We start from the raw sequence: 11970 nt of genomic DNA on the forward strand, positions 1-11970 counted from the left end.
CACAGGATGTAAAGAACTTTGCTCCTCCAGTCAAGTTAACAGATCAGCAGTTCGTTAAAAGCTTGGTGCTGGTACCCATTTTATCGCCATGGAGACTGACGAGGGGGCGGGTCAGAACTCCAGCGGAGTCTTTGATCAACTGCAGGGACGAGGTATTTATAAAAAAAAACCTCTTCCTCTACTCCCCTTTACTCCCTCCTTCCTCTCATCCATGGAGTCCCTGTGGTTAAGGAGCAGAGTCATAACATCAGAAAACATATTGAGACTTCATTAGTCTTGTAAAGCTGCGGCTGTAAAATTAACTGTTAGGAAATGATGGAGTGATTTAACAACCGGCTATCCACTTCTATTATCATAACAGGTATCATTAGTCTCATTTGTTTCCTTCAGGTAAACACATCATTAATCACTCCGGATGTTAAAATCTGTTTCCTGACCTTTGTTTATGATCGCCTCGCTGTGTCCTGAATGTGCGTCTGCTGATCGATTCCGAGCCAACGAGCCGTAATGATGTTAAATTTGTGGCCTGCGAGTTGATGCAGCAGTGACAATAATAATTAAAGTTATGATCATGAGTGTAAAAACAGAAATGCTCGCACATTATTCAATTGTTAAGATGATGATTAAGTATCAAAGTTGGAGTGCGGGCAAGCGGGGAAAGGGACCCAAATGCAGACAATGATGAATTGCACAGGAAAGCTCACAGGCAGGAAGATTGGTTAAGAAGTGAAAGACGGGTAAGGTTCTGGATCAAGAGACAAAAACACACAGTAAATCCGTTTTAAAGCCAAATGGCAACCAGGAAGAGCTGGACAACAACAGAATGACAGCAGTGAACTAGTGATGGACTGGGGGCTGAAGAGGAGAGGGGAGAAGGGTGAGCAAGAAACGTCCATTGAACGTCCGTTAATTGGGGAAAAAAATAATTCAAACAAGCATTGATGTTTGTTTGGTTGTTTGGTTATTTGCTTCATTGGTTGGTCGGTTTGTTGGTTTTGTTAGTCGGCTCTTTTTTTGGTGATTAATCGGTAAGTCGGTCCGTTGTATGACTGGTTTGGTTTGTTTGTTTATTGGTTGATTAAATGGACTGATGTTTTTTCACATCAGGTAATATGATATAGAAGAATACTATAGTGAGATTTCATAGAAGAACTAAGGACTTGAATCGATCCAGTGTTTCGACTTTGATATTTTTATCAAATTTTCCAGAAAAACTGTGAATGTTGTTGAACATCTAACTCTAAAACCAGCGGCTGTATCAGCCTCCACTGTTTTGGGAATACTCCTATCAGGTTTTGGATCCTGGCTGCAGTGGCTCTCTCTCTCTTTCAGACACTGAAGCATTTGTGAAGTCCAATACTGATGTGTGGAGATAAGGCCTGGTTCAAAGTCAGAGTTAAAGACAAGGTCAGTCTCCACAAGCTGGTCAAAGAGGTTTGGTTTAAAATTAGATTTTTAAGGATGACAGACAAACTCTTGACTTGGGGGATTGGGGGGGGGGGGAGGGGTTATGGGCCTACACAACTTTATGGGAGTAAAGGTGAACTTCTAAACTCCATTGGATCTGCAGAGTCCTTCTGCACCTTTAAGAAAAAGCTAAAGAGCCAGCTCTTTCATGAATACCTACTAACTTAATGATGATGGTCTCCATATTATTGATGATGATGATGGTAATGACGATGGTTTTTGTTTGATAACGATGACTTATAAGATGGTTTCTATACTGATTAGAGCTCTCAAGAACTGTCCTCAATGTTGTGCTTTGCCTCTGGTCACTTCCTGTCAGCACCTGTGTGTCCAATCAGACTCAAAGCTGATCGTTTGCTCTTACTCACATTGTTCCCTTTTTTCTAGATCCTTGCTTGTGTTGTTCTTACTCTCTGATGTACGTCGCTTTGGATAAAAGCGTCTGATAAGTGAATTGTAGATTTGTACAAAGGTCATTCCACCACCAGGGGGCGACAGAGAAGAGTCTAGCTAGAGACTTAGGGCCCTGTTGTGATGGTTGTATCGGACGGCAGAGAGTAGTGGGCGGGAGTGTAGACCTGGATGAGAGAGTTTCGGTAAGGAGGAGTCGTTTCTGTCGCTGTTTTGTCGCTGTATAATATTTTTCTAACTCTACAGCTTCCAGGTTGCTGCACAAATGTTTCAGCACTTCTGAAAATTTAAGTAAAATGACAAACCTCTGCCTCTGCCCTTTCTGTTTCATCCACCGACCTGCAATATTAATTCAAGAGAGACTGACATGAAGTGTGTGTAACAGTTTAGTGTCTCTGTGTGTGAGAGTCTCTCTCCTTGGTTCATTCTCTGCTCACCATCGCACTTGGCAGCACTTCTCCACACACACTTACACACACACAAAAGCACACACTCAAGCTCTTTTTCGTAAATGCTCAGGGTCTCTGCGGTCCGACTGTGGCCTTGTAGATAGAGGAGTTTTTGGCAAAGAGGAAAGGAGGACCAGTGGGAGGAGAGAGAGCAAGACGGATAAAGAGGAGAAGAAAGAAGACGAGAAAGAGGAGAAAAAGGAGTGATAAAGGTAAGAGAGAGGGAGAGGAGGAGTCATATAGATTTGATAGATTTGGAAGCTGGAGGCAGAGAGAACGCCAGAGGGAGGAACAAAATAAATTGGTTGGAGAGAGAAAGAGATAATGTAGAGAGAAAGAAAAACAAGAGAATGAGAGAAAGACAATAGCTGCATGTAATTGGATTGAGTAAACAACAAAATGAGAGATAACAAGCAAAGCAAAAGAGGCCGGAAAACAGAGAGAGAGAGGAAAAAGGGGGAAGATGACAATAAACTGAGAGAGAGGGAATTCAAAAAAGACTAAAAGAAAGGTAGAGGATGAAAGAGATACAGGTAAGAAAGATGAAGAATGAAGAAAAAAATCATAAAAGAGAAAACAAAACAAAAAATAGGAAACACAATTTTGGTCAAAACAGTTACATACAGGTTCCACAGATTCTGAATCTCTCGTCATTGGTCCGACTAACGATCCCGGCCGGATCAGCTGCTCCTGAGCAGTTGGATGATTTTCTGGCATGTTTCATATTTTGGTCGTCTGACTCACTGCACACACCGTGAGAGCAGAGCCAAACTGACAGACAGCGTCTGAAATCACCATGGCAACATCAGACACGCCTGTTTAATCTGTCCTTCCCCTCCTATCATGAGAGAAACGTTGGCAGGAAATATCTGCGGACCTCCAGCTGACAGGGAATTTTTGTTAGCTGCTAGCAAGCGTGTGTTTATTGAATCGTTAGCTTTGGTTGTTCATCATAAACGATTCACTCGTTCAGTGTGAGCTGACCCTCCACCACAAAGTCTCCACAATCATACGCTGTACGCCAGGCGCTAGGTACACAGGCGAGTTCAGGTGTATGTTGTCATCAAAAATACGGCAATAAAAATAATCTACAGTTTTGCACGAACATGTAAAATGAGACATTTGTGAACATCTACTGTGCAATACATATTTTTCCAAAGCTGATTATTAGCATGCTGGCATGTTAATGATGATGATGAGGATGCAGGGGTTTGTAATTTATGCTGAAGGGAACATGAATTTTTTCCACAAAAAGTAAAATCCATCAAATAGCTTTGTTTTTATTTCAGTGTGGAGCCAGTGACCCATTGAGCCTTTAAAAAAGAGAAGAAACTGAAGAAAAGGTCAAGAGGAAGGAAAAGGGCAGAGAAATAAAGGGATGAGATGTAAAAGACAAAAACAGACAAATAGAGAGAGAGCTACAGAGGTAGAGAGAGAGAGAGAGAGAGAGAGAGAGAGAGAGAGAGACCGGAGGAATGCCTGCAGTGCTTGGACAGCAAATAATTTGCAGAGCTACAGATTTCTAGGCTGCCTCGTTGGCCTTCCTGCCTGTCTGTCACTATGAATGTTTGTGTGTGTGTGTGTGTGTGTGTGTGTGTGTGTGTGTGTGTGTGTTTGTGTGTGTGCATGTGAGTCATATCATATGTGTGTTTAGGTGTGTGGGAATGTTGTTTGAATGTGCATGTCAACTAAATACACATGTGCATCTGTGGTTGTCTGTACTGTGCTGTGCAGGCTTGAACATCATCATATATGCTGACGTGTGTGTGTGTGTGTGTGTGTGTGTGTGTGTGTGTGTGTGTGTGTGTGTGTGTGTGTGTGTGTGTGTGTGTGTGTGTGTGTGTGTGTGTGTGCGCTTACACATGTGTGTGTACACGTGTGTGTGTGTGTGTGTGTGTGTGTGTGCATGCGTGCCGTGTATATACCCTTCTGGTTTATTTTTACCCCTCTATTTAAAATCTGCTTGGGGATGCAGAAGCTCAGGAAGTGAGTGTCGTCTCATTTTTCCTCCAGCGAGCGAGCGTTCATTTCTCCTCCACAACCTGTCCGTCCATGGTGCTTCACAACTACCGCTGTCTGACATCCTCTTCTCCCATGATGCATCAGTCCTTCTCCACACACACACGGCCTACCACAGTCATCTGTCTAATACACGACCTCTTGAAAATGAGGTAATGGCCTCTGTGCGACCCCTCTCCACAGATTATTACCTCACAGTGGTCTTCAGAATAAGGAGCAGGTTTATGACCCAGGAGGTTTTCACTTACAAGAAATGTATCCTGGATTTCTTCTTAACAAACGTCAGCTTAAATAAGACATCATTTAAATAAAATAAAGCAATAAAACAGCTTCCCTCATTGGACTGCCTCATTTTAAAGATTTTAAGTCCTAAAAATGTTAGCGTATCCGGCATTTGACAAGAATAAAGGCGTACTTGTTTTAAGCACTTTAAGAGTCCATTATGGCTCTTTTTCTACTGGCAGTCCATATTTTTAATACAAAATCAATGCAGTTCGATGTTTTCAGTGCTCAGCGGCCTGAACAGAAGAACGTCCTCAGGAGAAATTACTCTGACTTCTCTTTTCGTGGGTTACAATTTCCAGATCTAGAACGACTGCTAATGCCAGGACTGGATTTATTTATTCATGTTTTCTTGGGGATATTTCCACGAATAAAGGAAAGTATTAAGCACATGGAGCTAGTAACCTTATGGTCACTACCAAGGGAAGCAGAAGTTAACTTAATGACTATTTAATAATAGCAACAATAAGCGTCAGTGAGAAGTGCTTTAAACTGATGTTGTGATGCTCCAGAAGATTCAGTAATTTTGCTTCTGATCCAACAAGGCAAAAGGCCTGTGAGTGCAAGGCACGCATGCGCGCACACACACACACACACACACACACACACACACACACACACACACACACACACACACACACACACACACACACACACACACACAGAGTGACAGTCAACTCCCAAAGTCAATTCATACTCCTTAATTTTAAACGGTTATCTTGTGTGTTTCTGAGTCTCTCTGTAGCTGACTGACAGCAGAGTCTCTTTCATGCAGACCCCGAGCTGCAGCAGCAGGTGAAAGAACAGTCGGCCCCCTCCTCCCCCTCGCAACAATATTTGTCTCCAGATTTTGAAAAACAAGGCTGCTCTCCAGCCTGCGCACGCTGACCTGCTGCAACCCGGCGACCAATATCGCGACTGACACAAAAAACATCATCAAATCCGAGCAGAGTGGTGACAGGTGAGGGTAAAGATGTTTCCCAGGAGAAACACTTGGTGGTGTTTTTGTTTTTTTTTCCCTCATCCCAGGAGACGAGCAGCAGTGAGCGTGCACATTTTCTCCTGGAAGATGAGTTTTATTCTGTTTGACATCCTCAGAGCTGTTTGATTCCACCAGCTGAGTTTGTCAAATTAAGATTTCTGCTCTAAAGTAAGAAACTTCAAAACATCAAAACTGAGCATTTTAAGTGCTATTTATACACCAACACCACTTTCATCGTCTCAGAATACAACAGAGTGGACAAAAAAAAGGCAATACTTACTGATGTTTATTTTACAAATAAGAAACCTCTTGTATGTTTTGAAAAAGTCTGACCGTGCAGATATGTTACAGGAAATGAAACATGTAAATCTGGAACGTTAGAGAAAACATGTTCAGCACACTCAGTTCGATGTGCTTGGAAACCCTTGTCCAATCCAGGCGTTCCTCTCTTTCTAAAGGTTTTTATTTTAACACTTTGTGTCACTTTAAAAGTCCAGTTCACCCAAATAACAGACATTTCTGTTTTAAGGACATCTCTGACATGCCTGCAGCAGATTGTAATCCTCAGTAACTGAGATTTTCTATAGTTAAAAGCACTTTCAATACTCAGTTACCACCAACAAGACTTCTGACATGTTCACGTTTGTGCATTGGACTTTTTTGCAGTGATACTCACTTGCATTGAGAGAGGATAACTTTGCACCAAATATAAGAATGTTACCTACTTATATTTAGGGTGCACTAATAGTAGGCAATCCATACTGTGCCCAAGCACATTTGACCCTGAAAGTCCAGTTTGTTTGACTGGTGTGAGTGCTTCCTTGGCCCTGGCACAGCTGGAAGAAGTTGGCTTCGGCATGGTACATTTGAGTGGATGGGACCTGTTATCGATCGCTGTATTGCATAATCAAGAAATCCAGTAAGAGGGTCGTATGTAAGCCACCAAGTCAGTCAAGTTGCCGTAATGCTCTCCAAATTATTCTCCATTGTTCTTACTTTGAGGCCGCACAACTTGTAAGCAAAAGGACATTTCATGATCCTCTAAAGCCATGCATGTGTTCTGTCATCCCGGGATGACTTGTGCACAAGAGGTCACCATGCTCAGGCCTGGTTGGGCTTGGAGCAGTGCCGGTGTAGGGCAGAAGGGGACTCTGGAGGGGGGAAAACATGCTTTAGACCAATCCACATATTGTCACAAAGAATACAAACTAAAATCTACTCACTTTGCAAAATCCCCCAAAACTGTCTGTATGACCGTTTCCCAAAGTGTACACCAGTTATTAAGAATCACTGCATTGTCTTCTGGATATGCAAATATAGTTGCCAGTGGCTATTCAGTTTGATTGCATTTTGCAGAATACCGTAATTTTACGATTTGTGTGCAGAATTGTTTTGTGCGTGCAGAGATCTACACCATCAACACAGTGAGCAAAGACAGACATTAACTCTGTGAGCAACTAAACATGTGCAGCTTTAACTCTTGTGGGAATGTCCGTAAGATGATCCTCTGCAAGAAAACTGAGACTCTGGAATAATAAAGGAGTCCTTCCCAACATGCATCACTATTCTAAACGTCTCCCATCTCTCTGTCTGTCCCTCTCAGGTACATCCACGCTCTCTACCTGGGCGCGCAGAGTCGTTTGCACAGCAACGGGCCCCGTCGTCACTTCCACTGGCGGCTGATGTTCGAGAGCGCCGACATCACCATGCTCCGCCTCCTGGAGGCGTTCCTGAAGTCCGCCCCTCAGCTCGTCCTCCAGCTGAGCATCATGATCCACGGAAACACCGTCCTCCCGCTGCAGGGTGAGATACACACGTTTATACTTCACTGAATTATCAGACGTTTAGGAGAACAATTTGGAAGGCTTGACGGCCTTCGATTGATACGATTAATCATCGCACAAAATGCTACAATGATAATTTAAACTATTTATTTGTAGGTCCAAGTAAAAAGCAAGTAAAAACATTGGTAAAAATCTTCAAGTGCCTTGTGAAAAAATACAGATTACCTTGGCGCCCCCTGTGGGCAAAGCAGCACCTTCTGTCTCTGCTGATTTTGCCCTACACATTTGAAATTATTGTTTGTATGTGTGTGTGTTCGTATTTGAGTGTTTAGAACAGATATAAGTGAGAGTTGATGCTTTATTCATCCAATTCTTTCACAAAGCAGGCCTGAGATGAATAAAATAAAACACTTTCTCTCTCTTTCTCTCTCTCAGACACACACACACACACACACACACACACATACTGTAGAGTCTCTCAGCGTTAACACACACCTGGCAGCACAGAAGTCAAGTGTCAGACATATATTTGAACACACAGTTGCAGGACGGACATGAAAACCAACTGAAATACACCCTGAAATCTTTGAGGGGGACCCTGAGGTCACTGAGTGGTTGTGAAAGCTCAGCGTAGCGTGGACAGAGGCGAGCAAAAGTGACGGTCATCAGAGCAAACCAGCGGCTCTCAGCCTCTCTGTTTGTCTGCCGGAGAGAGAGAGAGGGCATTTGCTGGAGCTTTGACAGTCACTAGAGGATCATTTGAAACCTCAGAGAGTCATTCTGTGTTGATACCTGTGTTGTCGCTCGGGTAACATTTGCGGATCTCCTGCGAAGGGAGACTAGCCAGCTGAGTTTGCACCCAAACCCAAAGTGGACTCCATTATTCTCTCATTTTAAACGGTCCTGTTAAAAAAAATGTGTTACTCTGATGACATGTGACACACAAATATCTTATTTTAACTTTTAAATTAAGTAACATTTTAAATGAAATCATTTGTATACAATCACTTAAAAAATGTAGAAGTTTCAGGCTAAGACATTGTTTAGGTGCAGTGACTATCCAAACACTCATGTATGTATTTCTGTTCTTGTGAAGACCATCAACTAGACATATTTCCCAAAGGGGACACTATAGTGTTCGGCTCGCATCGTATCACATTGTATCACATGGTATCACATGGTATCACATGGTATCACATGGTATCACATGGTATCGCATTGTATCACATGGTATCACATGGTATCACATGGTATCACATGGTATCACATGGTATCACATGGTATCACATGGTATCATATCGTATAGTGACCTAAATTTTAAACAAATCTTAATCCCAAAACTGTACTTTACAAAGAACAGAAGAAATGTCCCCATTCATACTCAAAGTCAAAAAATCTAAAGTCCTCACAAAGGTATAATTATCAGCACACCTGCACACACACATTCTACTGTCACTCATGTTATTCAATGTGGGGCGCCGCCTACATAATACCATGCAGACTTTTCCACAGCTCACATGCCCTTAGTTCAGCCAATCAATTAACTTAATCAACTATCAGTGCTGCCAATTAATCATTCAAGTCGTCTGCTAAGTACAAATCCTAAACATTTGCTGGATCCAGTTCCTCCAAGTGTTGGGATTAGCTGGGCTTTGCAAGCATAACAAGCTGCATCTGTCTCTTTCTACACATAATCCCCTTTGTTTTGGGTTAATTTCTTAGATAGCTGCTTTGTTTTTTTTTGTTTTTTTAAGCTGCATTTCAGGAATCTTGTCATGTTGTTGGTTTGGCATGTTGTTGGTATTCTCAGACCTCGTTTGCAGAATCATCTCACACTGTCCAGTTTTATGTTGATTATGGAAGTCTAAATGTATAGGAGGAGAACGTAGGTTTGGGAAAAGATGGATCAACTCAAGGGGAAAAATTCTCTGGCTTAAAGGACTTCAATAGCATCATATATAACAGTTATATATCTAATGAAATTATCCTATTGGACGAGTCCTGATACAGAGTGCAACATAAATATGACTTTAAGTTTGCATAATTCGCCACTTTCAGTCTTCTAATTATCATTATTAATGTCATTTTAATGTTATAATAATCATTACAACAGAGGGTCTTTGTCTGAATCCAGGTAGAACCTCGGTATCCATCAGCGTCTGTCATTTAGGCCTGCAAGATATGAGAAAGAAATCGTTAAAAAAAACTAAAGCAATATCACAATCAGGGTTGTTTTGTTCTACTGTATATCAGCACGGCCAGGATTATATCCATCTGATTGGTTTGGAAACAAATAGCATAAAGTCTGACCGTGTGCCTTGGCCCATCAGTGAAAATACATCGGTCCATCTTATCCAATTTTGCACCAAAGTTGAATAAAACTAAAGTTGAGCATATGACAGCATTTGCAAGGTTATTGGTTAGAACCATGGGAATTGGTAAAAAACTGACGGCTTAACCTAATCACAGCGGCTCCATTTGTAAAACCACTAAACACTACTCATAAATACCAATAAAGAAAGGTTTACCATCTATAATCCACAACTCTGTCAAATGCACCTCATGGTAAAACATGTTAGGTTCTTAAAAAGTCAGTGCAGCTGTTTCCCTGCTCAAAATGTCTTCTCAGTATGATTTGAGGCTAATTTGAGCTCAGACTGCATGATTAACACACATGAATGTTTAATGTGTTAAACTGCACTTTTGGCTGCTGGAGGCAGGACTCACTGTTCCATGTGCTGTCTAATGAGCGTTTGACCTCAGCGGGAAAGGGTTCAGGTCCATTTGAATAAGTACATAATTCAAAGTATTCAATTCAAATCATGCTTGTAGGATTGTACCAACTTCAAAGTGGTGCTCAACAGCTATCAATAATAGGTCATTTAGCAATTTAACATTACATTATTAGTCATTTATTTAAATTTTGCCATCTTTTGGTTGCACCCAGGCCATTACTTGTACCTACAGTACATGTTTGCATGCACATGGCTTCTCCGGGCTCCCAGTGTCAGATTGAAGCGTCAGCTATGCACTTCCTCATAATCAAATGCAATGCAGTTTGAAAATTAACACCAGGGGCAAGGCAGAGGAGAAGTGACATTGTCAACGGGGGCAACAACGACTGAAGGTGATAATGACACACTGAAAGACCAAGTCCTCAACTATCCACATTTATGTGATGTGTCATGGTCACTAAAAATAGAAAAAAAAAACCTGTCAATAGCTGACAACAGTTTTGTTTCATTTTAGAAGTGGACGAAGAAACCTGCAAAACTAAATTGAAACATGTTCATGACTGTTACGTCCATGTACAAAGTAAAATTGTAGGAGAAACTGAGTGCGGGCAATGCTGATGGTTCTGTCTGCTAACATACCACCAAAGTTTTTTTTTTTTTTTCTGCCGTGATCTCAGAATTAACATAATAGTTACCTTCCCAAATGTGACCATGTCTGTAGTTAACCGCTTATCATGTAGTTGCAGATGGCCTTAGCTCTCTGTCTTGCCATGTAGAGGTATCATCCAGTAACAAGTCTGTGAACATATACATTCAGGACACAGCTGGTTGTCCATACAAACACATGTTTAAAAAGTGAGTTTATCTCCAGCCTTAGAGGACTGTCTGCACTGTTATTTACAAAGGATCAGATCAGATCTGTATGTCCAAACATTACCAAGGTATGGGTTTGAGTTGCCATGGGAACATTGTAGGCCTTACATGAGAAGCATGAAAATGAGTATCCATCGTCTTTCAATCCAAACCATACCCTTTTAAATCACATCTCTGATCCCGTGCATATATGGATTCTGCTCACCCACTCTAATGGACTTCTGTCAAAAATCAAGGTTTTGACATTGTTGATTAGTGATGAATGTTGCAAAAACACCAGTGTGGCTGGTATCCCATTAACAAAGTCGTAATTCAGATGGGGTTTTTTCTGTCTAGATATTTGAATCTGTGGGCTGATAAGCACAATATGGTTTATCCATTGTGGAATGGTTTTTGAAGGCATATGATTTAAACACTTGTGCTTATTAAGTATCTGCCATAAGCTGGAGGGTACATTATAATGCTGTCCTACAACATTTTCTTACACTATTTTCTACCATCTTCTCTTCATTTTCCAATCCTTTCTGCTCTGTGCCTCTTCATTCTCCTCTTCTTCATCTGTCTCTCTAGGTCTCTCTGCCTCTGCCTCCCTGGTGTCCTTGGCCTGGATGATCGCCTCGTACCAGAAGGTTCTCCGGGACTCCCGCGATGACAAACTGCCAATGTCCTACAAGGCCGTGATCACCCAGATGCTGTGGCACTTTTTCACCATAGGGGCGAGGACGGTGGCCTTCGCCCTCTTTGCCTCCGTCTTCCAGCTCTACTTTGGGATATTCATCGTCAGCCACTGGTGCGCCATGTTTGACCTGATGCAAAGAGCCTGAGTCCTCAATGAGAAGCTTTGCATTTGGCATTTGTTATTCATGATTGTATTATTTCGAGAATTACAAGTAACCTTTGGCCAGCATAATTTGCATAAAAACAAAAAAAAAGGAACCACAGGTCAGACTCAAACCCGGGTTTGCCCG

At 41.8% G+C, this 11970-nt stretch overlaps 1 protein-coding gene across 1 annotated transcript in view; it reads left to right on the top strand.

Moving 5' to 3' along the window:
- The window catches only part of xkr7b (XK, Kell blood group complex subunit-related family, member 7b), a 68730-nt gene that overhangs the window by 51777 nt on the left and 4983 nt on the right, over window positions 1-11970 (top strand). The window contains exons 2-3 of the mRNA XM_020655894.2: window positions 7214-7413; window positions 11573-11792. Coding sequence (XP_020511550.2) covers window positions 7214-7413; window positions 11573-11792 — 420 coding nt within the window. The remainder of the gene's footprint in view (window positions 1-7213; window positions 7414-11572; window positions 11793-11970) is intronic.

Source organism: Labrus bergylta, chromosome 12 (assembly GCF_963930695.1).
Source record: "Labrus bergylta chromosome 12, fLabBer1.1, whole genome shotgun sequence".
NCBI lineage: Eukaryota > Metazoa > Chordata > Actinopteri > Labriformes > Labridae > Labrus > Labrus bergylta.